This window comes from Phalangium opilio, unplaced genomic scaffold (assembly GCF_054372755.1).
Source record: "Phalangium opilio isolate 3A_F unplaced genomic scaffold, DU_Popi_V2 ptg000017l_1, whole genome shotgun sequence".
Classification (NCBI taxonomy): Eukaryota; Metazoa; Arthropoda; class Arachnida; order Opiliones; family Phalangiidae; genus Phalangium; species Phalangium opilio.
The window spans coordinates 3,054,013-3,071,470 of record NW_028324151.1 but is presented as its reverse complement, the minus strand read 5'-3'; the positions used below and the strand labels follow the sequence as shown (position 1 = coordinate 3,071,470).

Genomic DNA, 17,458 nt, shown 5'->3' with positions numbered 1-17,458 from the left:
TCGCGCTGAGAGATACTATAATGGTGTCTATCTGTGTCTGTTACAATAATCGTTTATTATTCATTAAAATAATTGAACAATAAAATTAATGTTGAATGATTTTTTATTGAGTTCCTGATTTTGCAATATATTGTTTTTTGATACATTTCTATAATAATAAAAGAAACACTCAGAAATTTAAAAAGTAATATAGTTGGGGAGAAATAAACCAACCCAAAGTACTTAAAAATTAGTTTAATCTTCTTCTAAAATTTTGTTAACCTTCAAGAGATGTGGCATGAAAGATTGATCCTGATAAGAAACAATAATAGCTTTGAACATGGAGACAAAATAAGCGCGGTTATAGCCTGACTGAGAGGCGCATTGTACGATAGACTTTTCAAACTCCTTAATTTCAGAAGAGACTCCGTCAAAATAAGAATAGGGAATCCTACACTCTTCCTGTTGACCATTCTCATTACGATAGAAAAGAACCAACTCGTTTTTCCCTCCCAAATTACAATAGAAACCAGATTTAGGCCCTTCTTCATCCCTGGCAATCAAACTTCTAAGATTGTAAACTAGATTCTTCTTCTCTACAATGGGAACTGCGCTCAAAAAGGTCTTTCCTACGTAGACGTAACTCTGCCAACTTGATTTCTCCCCATTCTTAGTCTTAGTCGTTGTCCAATTTACGTAATTACAATTCCCAGTTAGAGTGTATTCGTATTCTTTCTTAACCTTCCCACCAATAGAGAATCTACCATTATCGGGGGTTTGACCATCAGCCATAACGACTATCGGAAAAGTGATATGATAACCGGGATCTAGTAAAACTACTCCTTTTCGACCCTCTACTTCTATCTTTAACCCAACCATAACGTGTTCTTTATAATCTTCCTGATCAGGCATAACGTAAAAATCTTCCAAGGTGAACTTGGTCATTTCTTCGCAAGAGGCCAAAAAGGTGAAAGGTTTCAAATCGGGTCTCAATTTCGCAATTTGCTCCAATAAAGAGAATGAAAGGCCGACGCAGGACATTGATTCCGATAAAACTAAAGGCTGATAATCCTTGAAGAATTGGTAAAACGAACGGCTTTGTTTCTTGAAATCATTGTAAAGGTACAGGTAACTCTCAACATTATTGTAGTGATGGGCCTTAAGCTCTCGGTGCAATAAACGCTTCAAGAACTTCAAGGTTGACTCCAATTCCTCCATTGAATTAAATTTCAAAGGGGTAGCGGCAACGCCCCATTCTGGATCCGGGAGATAATACCCCCAATCTTCCATGTCGGAGCAAGCGCCATCGTCAGAACTTTGGGAATCATCGTCAGATGATGAACTTGATTCATCAAGTTTCAGCTTGTCACCCAAGAGCTTATGGATGTCTCCATGTTCAATGTTGGATCCAGCGGACCTAATAAGTAAATAAAAAAATTATCAATCATTAATCAACCAAAATTACGAATAATTAAAGATGTAATTAGTGCAAAAACATGATAACAAAGATATCGCCCTTACTGGATATGAGGAGAAATATTTGGTTTCGCATCCTCGAGTCAAGATGGCCATTGTGAAGCGTAGAAAGTCTTAAGACTAAACGTGCAGTCATTGCCTCCAAACTTTTTATGTGATTCACCTTCTTTGTCTCCCTGATCTAAAATAACGGCATTAAGTTGAAATGAATTTAAATTAATTAAAATTTCGAATTTACAAATTGAACTTCCGACCTAATTCTCACTAACATTTATATTCATATATAACTATTATATAAAAGAAAATTATATTATATTATATTGTTGAAATTAATACAACTCTAAAACTAAATATGGTATTACTCAATATGGTTAAGAAAAAAAAAACCCGGAAATTCCTAATGGAGTAAAAGTAAAGGGGAAATTCCAAGTACACGAACCTAAAATGGCTAGACTAGTCTTCTACTCTTGGTTGGTTCACCTACAACTAAAACCGCTAAGCCTAAACTCCCACCACGATATAATTTTTCTACGCGGAGTAGATAATTTTTAACCTTAAAATCGCGCCCCGAACTTAACTACTCGAGATACTTACCCATTCAAGGGAGATTCTAGTACGTTACAACGATAATTAAACACTTAAAAATTCACTTATTTTAGCCAAACTCGTTAGCCTTTAAAGGCAACGACCCTCTCTCGCAAAATTTGCTCTTCAATGCGCCGAACACGCGCTTTTATAGCCTTTTATGACATACGTCAAACGGAGCACATGTACCACCGGGTGATGTAATGCCCAAAATGCACCAATCACGAACGAGGATCGCGATGATTGGCTGAAAAATTTTCTACGCAGTTAAGATTGCGAAATGTGCCAGTCCGGAGAAGTGAAGGGGGACCGGACTCCGGGAGGTGCTTAAGTTGTAAAAGTTGAGGGGTTAACCATTCTTCAAGCGTGATGCATAAACAAAAGATTTTGAATTTGCTTAAAAAGTAACTCGAATTCAAGTGAATTCACGTTAAATCAGGGGCTTGAACGGACACTGTGTAAAAAAAGGGGCCCGCCACTTTGGAGGACCATTTTGAGATGATGACCTTTGACCCAGGTCCAAACGTGTAATAGATAAACTAGAAACTAATTTAGTCTTTGAAGTCAAAATAAGGGGTATATAATTAGTCGAAGTGATTATCCCCTCGCAATCATTTGCTAATCTTAGAACACGCTCTTAACATTAGTTCAGTCACTTAAACTAGATAAAGTTAATCTCGTTTTTTTCCATTCGCGACCTACGCAATATTTCCGAAACGATAACAATGATTGGAAACCGGAATATTTTACTTAAACTACGCAACAATTAATGTTTGCCTAGCAGTTAAAAAAACTTGATTACAAAAATTACAAGATTAGGCTTAGAAAGGGTTACATATTTTTAGCTTAAGGGGGCAATATAATTTCTTGGAAGCCAATAAACGGTTAATTACACACCGTGTCAAGGAACATATTTTGAAACCCATTTTCCGGGATATTTGAACTTATTTCCCAAACAAAGTCAGTCGTAAGAAAGTTCGAACGTAAATTAAATTAAGTTTGAATTTTTAATTCATAAAACCAACCATATCAATAATAATTTAAGGTGGTCTCGTGTGACCTTATTTTGGATTGGGACAGAATGAATTCCAGTTATACTTGATGGAAAAACTAGCGCACGGTTGTGTAGATGTTGTTGCTACATCAAGAAGTGATATCTATTTTATTAGGGAGAAGGTATAAGATGCCTAAGTATTCGCGCGCCATAGTCCCAGTCCCCCTTTTAAAATACAAGGGGGGACGTAAAAGGAGGCCGGTCTATTTCGCAGCCTCTCCTCAGTCGGAAAATATGACTGTAATTTTCGTCATTCGCGTCGTGCTGACGTGAGTTTTCAAGAACCAATGAGATGCTGGTTGTAATTTAGAGGCGGCGGGGATTAACTCCGCACCTACGTTGGTTTGGACTGGAGATAAAGCAGGGAATGTGGCGCGAATTTATACCTACTCCCTAATAAACTAGATATCACTTCTTGCTACATGTAAAACGCAACACGCCGACACATTGTACAGGTTTGAATTTGAGCAATTTTCTTTGTAAAATGAGAACACGTTTCCCAGACTCACGTGTTTCAGTTGCTAAGGGCAGAAAACGCTAGCCTACGTTATAATCAAATAAAATAAATGTCCCTGTAGTATATTTTTTATCTGACATATGGATCGTGCTAAAATAGAAAAAAAAAATCTACAATCTATAAAATGTACTTCTTGGATGGACTTTCCAGGAGAGCCAATTAAAACACGTGACCAGCATAGGTAAAAATAGTCGCTGTAGAAAAGACCTCAAAACATTGCCCTAAAGATAGATTTCGTAATGCTCTATTATAAAAAATTTGGCGCCGAAACACTGTTTACAAACTTAAACTTAGATTTAATTTAAAACAATGGAATGTTAACATATGAGAGAAGAGAAAGGTTCAAAGTTCATTAAAAACGATAATGACTTTCAATTTAACTTTGTAATTTGATTTCATTTTAAAACAATAACTTTAATTTCAACAAATGAAGGATGAGGAAGGTTCAAATTCCGTTAAAATGCCGAGGGATTTGAACCCCTTTTTTGGTATGATAGTGGTTACCCCCTCGAAAAGCGACCAAAAAAGTGTTCCTTTTTAAGACAAGGCATAACTAAAAGTAGATAAAGGGTTTTATTGGGCGATTGTTAAGTTTTAATTCAAAAATACAATCGTAAACAAGATCGTAAATTCATATTAAGAGTTGTAATAAATTTAATGACTTTCGTGCATCTTTTATTAGATCCCAAGTGTTTTAATCTCATATACATGATCTAATTAACATATTCGTGCCAGAATATAACTACCTACACTAGTATAACAATAAAAAATAATCATAGGGTAAAGTGTTTTTGTCAAGGATGTGTGAAAAAGGTTGGGTTCAAACGAAGTCTATTATATTATATTATAGTCCAAAGTCGCGTAGGAATACATACAGCTAAATAGGAATCATTGTGTAACATCCATTTTCACTCAACGTATCTAGGCGGAATTTGTGGGAGGCGTTATACTATATAATCATGTATGACGTATCTTATCTCTCGAATAATCTATCTCTCTGCGTCTAGATAGATAACAACACACGCAAGCTAATTTTAAGACATGCCCGAATGACGTACATGTCATAGTCCTAATCTTTATCACGTGTCCTTTGGGCCCGCTAAAGTCGCTAAAAGCAAGCCGACAATGCCGACTTAAAGAGGCAACAGACACGAGTACACGCGACTCCTTGTTGCTAGCGAAAGTATTAGCTCGATATTATTTTTTTCTTGTAGGCTATATCGGTCAGCTCACCTCTTTGAGTCTATCCCCTCATGAGGTCTAGCCTTGGGTCTAGAACTGAAATGGGGGGGGGGGAGGGGAAGGTGGCAGGTCACCGTGAACTAATTACAAATCAGCCTTTACATCACATCGCACCGACCTATTTATGGAGATCCCTAGAGAAACAGCGGCTCCCTACCTACGACTGTATTAATATCTACGGAACGATAACACGCAGTGCCAATATATGTTGTGTAAACAAACCTATATCCTTGCAAATAAAAAACTATAATCAACTCCAACCTTGGATGTATTAATTGAGAACATTTATGGTGTATTATAAGGTTGGTTTTAAGTAGGTCTATAGAAGATTCAAGTTCGGCGCGCGGTTCCTATTCTACTATCAACTTATCAAGTAGCGCCAGTGAGTCAAGGCCACGAGTACGTCTTGTTTGCAGCTAGCTTATTGAGAATCTCCATATCTAAATTATTATATCTTTTCTACTATTTAAGTCTATTGTTTGATATTACGTTACTTAAAACCATGGCTTTAAGAACAATACAATTATGTTTTCGAAGGAAGACACTAACTAGTTTCAGTAAATACTTAAAACTAACAACAATGACGGACAATTTAAGCGTTAAATTCGCGCGTAATAACGCAACAACAAGTGTTCCTCCATCCATAAAATTAACTTCCGAAACTTACCCTCATATTAAAAGACTTCCTTTCGCCAAAATAACTAATGAAGATATAAATTTCTTCGAAAATGAGGTTGGTTTGGGTAAAAGTAGGGTTGTAACTGACCCTGATGAAGTTATAAATTATAACTCAGATTGGATGAAAATGTTTAGAGGTTAGAAGATAATTAAATAATTATAGAATACTTAATTAAGAATAAATTTTATTATTATTTTAATGTAATTCCAGGTTCTAGTTCCTTAGTTTTAAAACCAAAGACAACAGAAGAGGTCTCAAAGATTTTGAGTTATTGCAATGAACGTAAACTCGCTGTATGTCCCCAAGGTGGTAATACAGGATTAGTGGGTGGTAGTACACCCATTTTTGACGAAATTATATTAAACACATCCCTTATGAATGAAATAATTCGTATGGATGAAATTTCGGGTGAGAGGTTTTTACCTGAAACGTAAATTGGTGTTGACTGATAAACCAATGCTGTTATATAACAGGTGTATTGGAGTGTCAGGCGGGTTGTGTTTTGGAAAATCTGGAGAAATACGCGAATGAACGGGGTTTTATTGTTCCTATTGATTTGGGTGCCAAAGGAAGTTGTCAAATTGGGGGAAACGTATCAACAAACGCTGGTGGACTGCGACTTTTGAGATATGGTTCCTTACACGGAAATGTTCTAGGATTAGAGATTGTAATTAATTTTAGAAACGGTTAAAATTATTATAATTAACTTAGCAAATCTCACTTGAAAGGTATTGGCAAACGGCGACGTATTAGATTGCATGAATTCCATGAAGAAAGACAACACAGGATATGATTTGAAACATCTTTTTATTGGAGCTGAAGGCACACTTGGAATGGTGACAAAAGTGTCCATTCAATGTCCTCCTCAACCTAAGAGTGTCAATTTAGCGTTTCTGGGCGCGACTAGTTTTGAAAACGTACTTAAAACTTTCAAAGTGGCAAAATCAATGCTATCAGAGGTTTTATCTTCATTTGAAATGATGGATGAACAGTCAGTGGAGCCAATTGACAAATACTACAAAATTAAACCGCCAATAGCTGCTAATAGATTTTATATGCTAATTGAAACATCGGGTAAATTTACAAATTATTAATTACTCAGTTTAAATTTATAGTTGAATAATTTTTTTTTTCGTCAAAGGTTCAAATGAAGGTCACGATGAAGAAAAACTATCTTCATTTTTGGAATACGTACTAAACGAGGGGTGTATCACAGATGGTACCTTAGCAACTGGTCCCGCTCAAGCTAAGGTAACTATAATGGCTTCCTTAACACTTCTTCGGCAAGTACAACAGGGACTGAGATTAAATTTCTCTCTCTGTGTCCTAGAACATGTGGCAAATTCGGGAATTCATAACACCGGCTTTGCAACAAAAAGGATTTGTTTACAAATACGATATTTCCCTTCCATTAGATTCTTATTACGAATTAGTAGAATTAATGAGAGTTCATTTAAAAAGCACGCCAGAATTAAAGTGCGTTGGTTTTGGCCATGTTGGGGATTCTAATTTGCATTTAAATGTAGTGTCATCGGTGACGTATAGCAGGGAACACGAGCATTTGATAGAATCATACATGTACAAATATACAATAGGAAAAAGGGGTAGTATTAGCGCTGAACATGGCGTAGGATTACGTAAGAGGGACGCGTTAATAAAATGCAAAACAATGAATACTCTAAACGCAATGAAACAACTAAAAAACGTTTTCGATCCTAATGGTATTTTGAACCCTTACAAAATATTTTCGTAATTTAATTTTGTTAAAACATATTACAATTTTTTATTTTAATAAATTTAATTTGATAGTTTGTTATAATTAAGTTGTATTAATTGTAAATCCTCTAACTATGAATTTCTGACACTTTCAGTCATTTTGGAATCTTCGAGAACACGTTCCTATGGCGCACTTTGAAGACGGATACGCTTACAAATACGACATATCATTGCCATTAAACGAATACTACAATTTGGTATTGGCAATCAGGGACCGTTTAAAAGATGTAGAAGCTGATACAGTTGGTTACGGTCATATTGGGGACAATAATCTTCACCTTACAGTAACTGCCCCGCGTTATGAGCAAAAAACTAAAGACCTTATTGAACCCTTCATTTTTGAATACGCCTCAAAATTCCGAGGCAGCATTAGCGGAGAGCATGGTATTGGAATACTTAATAGAGGCGCGTTAAAATACAGTAAAGTAAAACCAGCTATTGATAATATGAAGAAAATGAAGTCGCTTTTAGACCCAAATTGTATACTCAACCCTTACAAAGTTTTAGAGTAAAAAAATAACTAAATTTAATTTGTTATGACATAATATTTTCCCACTTTGTTATCAAGGGTTCATACAAGTTATGGAAAACTGATTTCCCCGAGTTTTCAAGGGTTTTCCCTATATATTCCCCCGAATTTAAGGGTTTTTTCCCTATATATTCCCCCCGAATTTAAGGGTTTTTTCCCTATATATTCCCCACGAATTTAAGGGTTTTTCCCCTATATATATTCCCCCCGAATTTAAGGGTTTTTCCCCTATATATATTCCCCCCGAATTTAAGGGTTTTTTCCCTATATATTCCCCCCGAATTTAAGGGTTTTTCCCCTATATATTCCCCCCGAATTTAAGGGTTTTTCCCTATATATTCCCCTCCGAATTTAAGGGTTTTTTCCCTATATATTCCCTCCGAATTTAAGGGTTTTTTCCCTATATATTCCCCCCCGAATTTAAGGGTTTTTTCCCTATATATTCCCCCCCCCCCGAATTTAAGGATTTCCCCCCATACATTTCCCATGGTTTACCGCCATCAAAGCAATAATTTACCACAATAGAAAGATTATAACAAAAAATATTTAATTTTGTTTTGACATACAGATCTGCCTCTATAACAGATTTGTATTCATTCGTTTACAATTAATAAATGATTGAAAAATCATTTTTTTTCTTTCAAAAGAGTTTCTTTCATTAGAGCTACTGTCTTTAAGCTTTCGTTAATAATAGCTTAGAAGCATCATCTGTGTTCTTAAATACAATTTATATTTCTCCATTTGAGCTTTAAAAAACCATATTAATTACAATTTTCGGGGGGGGGGGGGGAAGAATATTGAGGAAGGAGTGGTAAGGTCAAAGGTCATTATAAAATATCTTTTCATTAATTACATTTATGGGAAGGCAATTAGGACGAGGAGGGAACTAGATTAAGACGCGGGGGTGGTGTGCAAAAAGGTTTCCCACATTATTTAGTTACTATTGTAAAAAGACTTGTGTGCTAAAAACAACATCGTATACGAGACATTTACCAGTAATTGTTTTTTAGGTTTTTTTCGTTTCTCTTACAAGTTTAATCTTATCATTAAGGCACTTTATTAAAAAATTCAAGTTGGTTTTAATAGTTGACAAGGGGAAGAGTAAAAATGTTATATTTTTGGCGGAAATTTCTTTATAGTTGGGTCAAGAAACGGGTCAAGGGGGAGTTGGAAATCAAATTTTAAAGCTAACTTAATAATAATAAGTATAACCCTCCAATAAAAATTAATTAACCTATTTAATCTTTAATGATGAGAGTGAATATAATTATAATTAAATATAATTTGGATGCCCTAATTAATATACCTACAGCAAAAGAGGTCAGCAGGTTCACAAAGTTCAGCTGTTAAAAAATATTGTTCTAAGAATTAGCGGTCTTATTCCTGATCAGCGCCACCTACCCATAGCGGCGACTTTGAGAACTACTGTAAATGGCAAGCCAATCAGATTTCAGCTAAAAATCTGGTGACGTCATTTTTGGTAAGACCCCCCCCCCCCCCCGAGAGTTCCCGTCAGTGACGTCACCAGATTTTAACGGCATCTGATTGGCTTGCCATTTACAGTAGTTCTCAAAGTCGCCGCTATGGGTAGGTGGCGCTGATTTAGAAATCAAAATTTAAATTTCCAAGTCTTTAATTTTAAATACAAAAACGTAGCACTAATTATTACTATTAATTACGTTTTACTTAAATAAAAACACGTTACAGACCCTGCTTACCCCTTTTTTAAGGCATCCCGTTTTTATCATCATATCTGCATCTTTTTATGACTTATCACTTTGCAATACTCATAATGACGTATTTGACTGTATAAGCGAAAGCGGCGAATCCAACAATTACAAAAACATTAGTCAGGGCATTACCCAAAAGTCCTTGCCCTTGTCTCTGATTTAAATAACTTCTATCAGCCCCGTCCCTGTTGTTATTAGCAGCGGCACTGTCAGCTTGAAGCCGTAATTGCTCAGTTCTTTTTTGTAGGACATCTTTCATTTCCTCAACCATTTCAGGGAAAAGTTCCACTACCACAGGATCTTTAATGTTAAATTCGAGGCTTAATTGTGCCAGTTGGCGTTTCTACGTTCATACAGAGGAGATTTTTGGTTTATGGACTATAAAATGAATACTCTAGGCCTACAAACTAACCTCATACTCTGTAGTTTGAATACTCCCTAATGTTGGATTTCTTTCAACCTATTTTAATCACGCAAAATGTGTAAAAAAGTCACGATAATAATGTGACAAGTATCTCACCATAAAACTAAGTAGGCCAGTTAAAATGGTTGAAACAGACCAAGCAGGATTCCATGTATCAGGATGAAAGTCACTTATACTCAAGCAAAGCCTGGTATTACATTTAAACCTGCCATTAGGTGTGATCATATAAATACTTGGTGGCTTAAAAGGAAATTCGCTGGGAAAGATTAATTTCCCATGATACATTCCACCATCATAAGGTGTATCTTCAGGACCTCTTACAATATAATGCCTAAAGATTGGCGCGTTTGTTAATTAACAGTGTATTGTACTGTACATTACACTAATTAAATTTGTTTATTAAAGAGAAACAAACAAACCATTCTAAGATATTTGATGGAAGAGGATGCGCAATTACATATGGCACTGGATCTTTTATAATTCTTATATAGTCCTGTTTGAGTCTTTGAGTCGCGGTACTGCCTTTTCTACTCATTTTAAATGTATTCTTAATTTCGATAAAAATACGTTTCAGAAATAAAAATGGACCAAATAAACATGATAAGACCTACAAAGGTCAAAGTTCACGGATTTATTTAGGAATAAGGAAGTAGTAAGCCTTGGCCTACTCTAGCCCTAAGCCTAACGCGAAATTTTGATGGCAACCAGAAATTTAATTTAACGCAAATATTATAAAGTTTTACTTTAATTTTGAAGAACTTTAGTACCTCATACTGTCAGTTAAAGAATATATTAATTGCAATTAGTTAATTTTAAACCGTAATTAATATAAGTACATATAAATACCCGTGTATCTTTCTCATTCGCCGTCGGTAAATTGCGACTCTATAACAACAACAAAAGAACTTGACAGAAAGTAGTTTAATACGTATGAGATTTAACATTGTGTAATAATCCGCCTCACGTTTAACTGTGCTGCAAAATTATTTGTCGGAAGCCAGAAATGGGGAAGGAAAATGAAACGGCTAACTTAGGTTAACCCAAAGCGTCAATGTCTGCCTATCAAAGTTGGCCGTGACAAAGTCCGCCCTCTAGGAGATAGTTACGTAGACAACCAAACCGGGGCCTCCTCATTATCGAAAAGCGTGTGACTCGAGTTGGTGACGATCACGTTGTTATAAAATCAAAAATTTTAATTAGGCATTTTTTAATTAAAGTTAAAGCACATTGCTTTGGTGCAAAAAAATAATTTAGATTACACGTGACATCATAAAAGCGGTTGTTTGTAAGTAAATCTTTTTTTTTGTTATAATTAAAGGGCGCTAAATTAAAAATAATGTGATGCCCCAACCATAATGTTGACGAGCGAAGAGCCAGATTTTATAATTAGATTAAATAACTAATTTTAATTTAATTTAATACGCTAACGTATCTGGACAACATAATAGTAAGCTTGCAAGTACTTTCATGCCAAAATTGTAAGAACTGTGATTAGATTAAAGAAATTACTTGTGGCAAGCATACTTGAATAAAACCGTTGATAAAATTTGAATATTGTGATATTGATAAAAACTCGAGTATTATCTGGCTTTTTGACATTCAATTTAAATTATACTAGTAAGTGAAGTAAGTAGAAATCGAGTACCATCATAAGTTTATAAGTTATGTTCCATAAGTATGACACTACCTATACTTCGTAATGCTAGAGACTTACTAAGAGTCTGTACTAAGACTTTAACAGCGCCTTACCAGGCGTCGCTTTATCTCGAATCTATGACTTACGTCACTTCATGACTTATGGAACATATCTTATGAACTCTATACTTTCTCAATGTACTACTTAGAATGCAAATGTACCCCCCAATTATTTTGTAGTCGTGTGAAATACCATACATATTACGCAATCCCAAAATTTGTTCGAAATTAATAAAAATTAATATAATTACTGGTCAATGGTTATTGGTACTAAAATTATTAATAAATCAAAACTAATTATTAAGGAATGGTGAAACATCAAAACTAACAAATGCTGAAATAATTCCATGATTCAATTAATAATTAAGCGGTTGAATTTTTGCATTTTAAATGATTAAAATAATAATATCCACGCTTTTATTTAATTCTAGGCAATTTAATTATTTTTTTAGTTACCGTATTAATATCCTAAAAAAGGTTTTACGGCTAATAATCAACTTCTACTACCATGAATGACCCAAATGCCATTGAAAAAACTATATATGGGATAGAAGGTTTGATAATAATTACACAAAAATAACTTCCCAAAACAATATAAAATCAACAAATTCTTCTAAAAACCACTATAACGCTTCATGGGGATCAAAAAACTTTTACAACTAATAAAAAAACAAGCCGTAACACTGACTGCATGATTGAAATTATTGGTTTTGGTTTCATGTTCACTACACTAATCTTTTCAATTAAAGTAAAAGTTTAGTTAACATAACATTATACCTTAAAAGAACGGACTTTTTTCTAAATATTAAAAGGAATTAAATATTCAAAATGAAAATAAATTATCTCTTATTACAATTTAATTAGCGTTTAATTAGTCTTAAAAATAATCAAGGACTACTGCGTCTCCACCATTGGTTTACTGGCGTCTGCTAAATCGAACCTATGCGCGTGATCGAGTGGGCTGTGAGAATTCAACCAATCCCATAGGGGGTAAGGGGTTCTGGCTAGCAGACGCCACTAAACCAATGGTTAGTGGCGCAGTAGTAATGCTAATTATTTTGTAATAAGAGAGCATTTATTTGTTTTAATATTTAATTCCTTTTATATTTAGATAAAAGGTCGTTATTTTAAGGTATAATCAGTTATGTTACCTGAACTTTTCTATTAAACAGAATTAAGAACCTTGCCTTACACTAATTTATTTAAAACTCTTGCCTCTTGCTTCACACATATATCGTTCTACTAACAATGTTACTAAAATGTAACGTGAACCTTAAAATAAATGTTTTCACATAATTTGAAAAACACATTCAGGAATGGATACATTTAAAAAAGGATGGTTTACGGAATGGGATAACATTTCGCCAGATTTAGCGTTGTCTGTTTCAGTAGAGAAAGTTTTTTACCATGAACAGTCGAAATATCAAGATATAATCGCCTTTCAAAGGTACTCCGTTAGCATAAGTTTATAAGTGATATGTTCCGTTCCATAAGTATGACAATACCTACAAGCTCCAGTTCCTAAGTTACCAGTGACATATTTATGGAACGGAACATATCTTATGTAGAATGATACCTGATCTACCACCGTAAACATTTTCAGTAAATTATTTGGGAGAGTGTTAGTTTTGGATAATGCCATACAATGCACGGAAAAAGACGAGAGTTCCTATCAAGAAATGATATCTTTTTTACCATTAAACGCTCACCCATGTCCTAAAAAGGTTGCGCAAATTATAAACTAGAAATTATTTTAAATAATTAAATACTTGATTAAATTAACGTAGGTATTAATTATTGGCGGGGGAGATGGGGGAGTCGCTAGAGAAGTAGCCAAACACCCAATGGTCGAAAGCATTATCCAATGCGAAATTGACGAAAAAGTTATCGAGGTTTCTAAGAAGCATTTACCATTTATGGCTGAAGGCTTCAATAGCCCTAAAGTGCATTTATACATCGGGGATGGGTACGAATTTGTTAAACAACAACAGGAAGAATTTGACGTAATCATAACCGACTCTTCAGACCCAAAAGGTGGTTTTAGTTAAACAATTAGAAACGGACACATATTTAAAAATTAAATTTTGTGACAGGACCAGCTGTTGTGTTATTTCAAAAACCGTATTACGAAGCTTTGAAAAAAGCTCTTAAACCCGATGGAATAATATGTTCTCAAGGTACAAATTAGTTAAATCCATGATAAAACATTGAAATTCTAGCGAGAACTTATTTCCAGGAGAATCATTTTGGTTTACGTTGGAATTAGTTCGAAGTATGCTATCAATGTGTCGAACTATATTCCCAGTTGTTAATTACGCTTCAACCTACGTTCCCACTTATCCTGGTGGACAAATTGGATTTTTTCTATGTAGCAAATCATCGGTACCCATTCATAGTACTTACAATATAACCCTGTTACTTATTTACTTATAACAATTTTCAGAAAACAAAGTTTGAAGAACCAATTACGGAATTCACTGAAAAACAGATGGATGAAATGAATTTACAATATTACACTCCTAAAGTTCATCAAGCTGCTTTTGTCTTACCCAGATTCGTGAAAAAAGTATAAGGTTTTTTTCTATTATCAACATTAATTTTAACGAACGTTTTTAACACGTTTAAGTATTTAAAATAGGCCATCGAAAGCGAGGATCCTTTGGAAAAAGAAAAAGGGTACTACGGTTTTGTGGAGAAATAATTGGATAAAAGAAAAAGGTGCCTTATTTTATGCCTAGTCTTCCGTCCTTGTGTGGAGGAATTAAAATATTTTTAAGGTGGTATTGTAAGCAAAAATAAATAATAAAAAAAAAGAGCTTTGTAAAGGTGGTATTGTAAGCATATTGAGCAGAAAAAAAAGCTTCATTCGATAATTTATGTTTATATTTTTCGACATAACATTGATTGTTGTCTACATCAGTTTTTCCTCATTTTTGTTTTTCACCCAAAAACGGAGGGCTTTCGCTTATAATTAATTTCCATTTATTATTTTTGTTAATTATAATTAAAAAAATTTGATCGTTAATTTTAAAAATTTTCCTTAATTCTAATAGTTATAATAAAATTCATTAGTTAACATACATATTAGAATCTATGGCACATTGTTGTGTTGTTCAAAAAAACATTTATTTAAACTTAAGGAATTTAATTTATTCCATTAATTAAATTAACTCTGTTAAATTTAAACGCTTTAAATGTTTGAAATATATATCGCTGGGGGAAAAGTTATTTGTGGCCTTAGAGTATCATGATATAGATATTATATATACACTGTTTCAAGTAAGTAAGTAACATATAGTGTTCTTAAAAGCATTTGTAACAAACTATTTTCGCTGTACGAAAATATAACTCAGGTTAAATACACCCAAGGGTCCACAACAATATCAATATATATACTACTACATATTTTGCTACATAACACGTACATACTCTTGTAACTTCACGAGTATTTTAGTAAAATGTTCTAAAATTTGTTAAAATTGGAATTACGATGTATTATACTAGCTTACACGCTATTTACCCAAAAGTTTGTACTCTACTGACCTACAAATAAATCTTTTTCTACTAGCTTTATGGTCTTGTTTAATGGAAAATTTCATTTAGCATCTCTTACTACCTTTTAATTAGTCTTAAAAACGTGGACTACTGCGTCGCCATTGCTTTAGTGGCGTCTGCTAGCCAGAACCTTCCTTACCCATACCTCTCTCAGACAGTGAGAATTCAACCAATCCCGTAGTGGTAAGTGGTTCGATTTAGCAGACGCCACTAAAGCAATGGCGGGTCGGGCAGTAGTCCTCGTTTTTAAGACCAATTAAACTTGAAATAAGAGATCATTGATTTTAATTTTAATTTTAATATTTAATTCCTTTTATATTTAGAAAAGGCCTTTCTTTTCAGGTGTTAATGTTATGTGATCTGCCCCTTCAAATTTTTCTTTGATCTCTCTAATCAACAGTAATCTTACTACTGTTTCTTTTGCAGCATAAAGACGGCAATACATCCCAGTTATAATAGTAGTCACTTTTAAGCCTAACTTCTGGATCGCATAACTTCCCCTTATGAACCAAACTATGATATTTCCTCACCATATCTTGAGTAGTTTGTTTGTGAGTGACTAGATAATTATTCAAACAACCCCTTGATTCGTATTCAGTGTCAAAATCGAGGTTATGGACCCTGTCAATCTTAAGTGGCGCTAACCATGTACCCACAGAAACATCTTCGCTATTATACAACTGTAAAAGACGCGAATTGTTAGCTATGAAGCTAACTAAATCATGCGATAAAATGTAACCACCTCCTCTAGCGTATGGTAAGTATCTGTCGCATAAAACCCAACTTTTCTCCGCCCATTTACCATAATGTTTGACTCTAGCTCTACCATCGAAGTAACCCATGTACAATCTCTGGTGTTTTTCTCGTTTCTTTAAAAGCGAGTAAATTTCACCTAAACTAGCGAATGAGTCATCATCTACTTTTAATACGTAAGAAAATTCAACATTTTGGTCCAACCATTTAAAATAGTTCATAACTTTTAGAGTTAGGTTTCTGTATGAATCTACTACTTTATCTAGCAAGAGTAAATCGCGGTATTCAGTTACTTCATTCTCAATGTCTAATCGATCTTTCATTGTCAATGTTTCACTGCCAATTACAAAGACATGATGGAAATCAGTCAGACCTCCCTTAACCGCGAGAGATATCCAAGATTCTCTTATGTATTTACGGCGCATAAAGTTATTAGGGCTAGTTAGTATCCCAACTGCCAGAAACTTTGATATTTTGTTTAAGTTTCTAACTGGGGGTATTTGTGGTAACTTGCCTGTTTCATTATAAGTCCGAATAAAGTCATAAGGGGTTCCGAGAGATATGAATAAAGGGTTGGAAGAAGAATAAATTACGGGTTTATCATTAATCCAGCTTTGACTTAACAAGCCGAAAATATAACCCACGAAAAATGTGGTAAACAAACAACAAGCGGCAAATATACGCCACTGAAAAGTACTTGTTCCCAATCGTTTTTTCATAGTGACAGTTACCATTTACCCATAAACATGCCAACCCGCCTTAAAAAAAACCATTTAACACTTACTGTCTCTTCGAATATATGTCAAACAAGGCTATATAATGCCTTACATGAAAAACACATTGCTTTATGCCGAGTCACAGTAATCCATTCCCACGTGGACGTTGCGCATTATAGGCCAAGGCTTATTCTTTGTCAATATCAGACAAAACGGTTTCGTAAAACAGAAATAAAATTGGATTTTTTACACGCACACCACACACTTTTCACAAACACGGCTTGGTTATCCAATCGATTACATTTCACAAACAAAATAAATTAAATACTGATACCATTAGCTGAAAGATTAAAATTTCACGCGAAAAATCCGCACTGTCTCGTCAGAATGTATTTACCCGCGAACTCGACTCGACAACCCTTGCCAGACTGGAAAGCCAGCAGCATGGCTGCATTGCCGGAAGAAGGAGCGCACTAGACCCAAATATTTTTAAAAAGGCAATGTTATTACGATTAGACTGGTTATAGTTTAAACTTAACTCTTTTGGAAGGTAGAAAAACGTAATTTGAACATAATTTTATTTATAAATCTTTAAATTGTTATATAATTCGACTATAATTAAAAATAAATTGTAAAAATAAAAAATACTTATTTTCAGCCTATATTTTGAACACCACTGATTGGTTGAAATTGACTCGCCAATCGGTATTGGTCCAAATATTTCCCGCGATTTTTAATTAAACAAATG

The 17,458-nt window shown here is 34.4% G+C and overlaps 5 protein-coding genes across 9 annotated transcripts; 2 read left to right on the top strand and 3 right to left on the bottom strand.

Moving 5' to 3' along the window:
* Positions 1–85: 85 nt before the first annotated feature.
* On the bottom strand, positions 86–17,158 carry LOC149702486 (uncharacterized). Of its 2 annotated transcripts, none has more exons than XM_089866326.1 (3): positions 16,779–17,158; positions 1,501–1,636; positions 86–1,396 (listed from the first exon to the last, which is right to left on the bottom strand). In XM_089866326.1, the coding sequence occupies exon 3, from the start codon at positions 1,267–1,269 to the stop codon at positions 235–237; it is 1,035 nt and encodes a 344-aa protein (XP_089722452.1). In that variant the 5' UTR covers positions 1,270–1,396; positions 1,501–1,636; positions 16,779–17,158; the 3' UTR covers positions 86–234. The 2 variants fall into 2 exon arrangements, with proteins under 2 accessions (XP_089722452.1, XP_089722451.1); XM_089866325.1 differs by lacking the exon at positions 16,779–17,158 and adding an exon at positions 2,050–4,808.
* On the top strand, positions 4,946–8,046 carry D2hgdh (D-2-hydroxyglutaric acid dehydrogenase). 2 transcript variants are annotated; one of them, XM_089866321.1, is made up of 6 exons: positions 4,946–5,668; positions 5,743–5,940; positions 6,006–6,199; positions 6,261–6,606; positions 6,674–6,783; positions 7,404–8,046. In XM_089866321.1, the coding sequence occupies exons 1-6, from the start codon at positions 5,356–5,358 to the stop codon at positions 7,818–7,820; spliced, it is 1,578 nt and encodes a 525-aa protein (XP_089722447.1). In that variant the 5' UTR covers positions 4,946–5,355; the 3' UTR covers positions 7,821–8,046. The 2 variants fall into 2 exon arrangements, with proteins under 2 accessions (XP_089722447.1, XP_089722446.1); XM_089866320.1 differs by lacking the exon at positions 7,404–8,046 and adding an exon at positions 6,863–7,351.
* Positions 8,362–10,876, bottom strand: LOC149702489 (ubiquitin-conjugating enzyme E2 J2). 2 transcript variants are annotated; one of them, XM_089866331.1, is made up of 5 exons: positions 10,603–10,874; positions 10,411–10,538; positions 10,088–10,322; positions 9,980–10,027; positions 8,362–9,910 (listed from the first exon to the last, which is right to left on the bottom strand). In XM_089866331.1, the coding sequence occupies exons 2-5, from the start codon at positions 10,524–10,526 to the stop codon at positions 9,611–9,613; spliced, it is 699 nt and encodes a 232-aa protein (XP_089722457.1). In that variant the 5' UTR covers positions 10,527–10,538; positions 10,603–10,874; the 3' UTR covers positions 8,362–9,610. The 2 variants fall into 2 exon arrangements, with proteins under 2 accessions (XP_089722457.1, XP_089722458.1); XM_089866332.1 differs by having other exon boundaries at positions 10,088–10,196; positions 10,411–10,876.
* SpdS (Spermidine Synthase) lies at positions 11,128–15,253 on the top strand. 2 transcript variants are annotated; one of them, XM_089866327.1, is made up of 9 exons: positions 11,128–11,276; positions 12,139–12,240; positions 13,001–13,133; positions 13,290–13,410; positions 13,474–13,720; positions 13,780–13,863; positions 13,923–14,068; positions 14,130–14,252; positions 14,325–15,253. In XM_089866327.1, exons 2-9 carry the CDS (start codon positions 12,195–12,197, stop codon positions 14,385–14,387), a joined length of 963 nt encoding a protein of 320 aa, XP_089722453.1. In that variant the 5' UTR covers positions 11,128–11,276; positions 12,139–12,194; the 3' UTR covers positions 14,388–15,253. The 2 variants fall into 2 exon arrangements, with proteins under 2 accessions (XP_089722453.1, XP_089722454.1); XM_089866328.1 differs by lacking the exon at positions 12,139–12,240 and having other exon boundaries at positions 11,131–11,276.
* beta3GalTII (beta-1,3-galactosyltransferase 6) lies at positions 14,548–16,783 on the bottom strand. The gene has a single exon (XM_089866324.1). It carries the CDS (start codon positions 16,726–16,728, stop codon positions 15,631–15,633), a length of 1,098 nt encoding a protein of 365 aa, XP_089722450.1. The 5' UTR covers positions 16,729–16,783; the 3' UTR covers positions 14,548–15,630.
* Positions 17,159–17,458: the final 300 nt, after the last annotated feature.

Coding starts and splice junctions, on each gene's coding strand:
- LOC149702486 (XM_089866326.1), bottom strand. CDS start 1,269: ATGGAAGATTGGGGGTATTATCTCCCGGATCCAGAATGGGGCGTTGCC.
- D2hgdh (XM_089866320.1), top strand. CDS start 5,356: ATGGCTTTAAGAACAATACAATTATGTTTTCGAAGGAAGACACTAACT. Junction 5,669..5,742: donor TTGGATGAAAATGTTTAGAG/GTTAGAAGATAA, acceptor ATGTAATTCCAG/GTTCTAGTTCCTTAGTTTTA. Junction 6,607..6,673: donor TATGCTAATTGAAACATCGG/GTAAATTTACAA, acceptor TTTTCGTCAAAG/GTTCAAATGAAGGTCACGAT.
- LOC149702489 (XM_089866331.1), bottom strand. CDS start 10,526: ATGAGTAGAAAAGGCAGTACCGCGACTCAAAGACTCAAACAGGACTAT. Junction 10,323..10,410: donor CCATCAAATATCTTAGAATG/GTTTGTTTGTTT, acceptor GCCAATCTTTAG/GCATTATATTGTAAGAGGTC. Junction 10,028..10,087: donor CTGGCCTACTTAGTTTTATG/GTGAGATACTTG, acceptor TGATTAAAATAG/GTTGAAAGAAATCCAACATT.
- SpdS (XM_089866327.1), top strand. CDS start 12,195: ATGAATGACCCAAATGCCATTGAAAAAACTATATATGGGATAGAAG. Junction 13,134..13,289: donor GATATAATCGCCTTTCAAAG/GTACTCCGTTAG, acceptor AAACATTTTCAG/TAAATTATTTGGGAGAGTGT. Junction 13,411..13,473: donor CTCACCCATGTCCTAAAAAG/GTTGCGCAAATT, acceptor AAATTAACGTAG/GTATTAATTATTGGCGGGGG.
- beta3GalTII (XM_089866324.1), bottom strand. CDS start 16,728: ATGGTAACTGTCACTATGAAAAAACGATTGGGAACAAGTACTTTTCAG.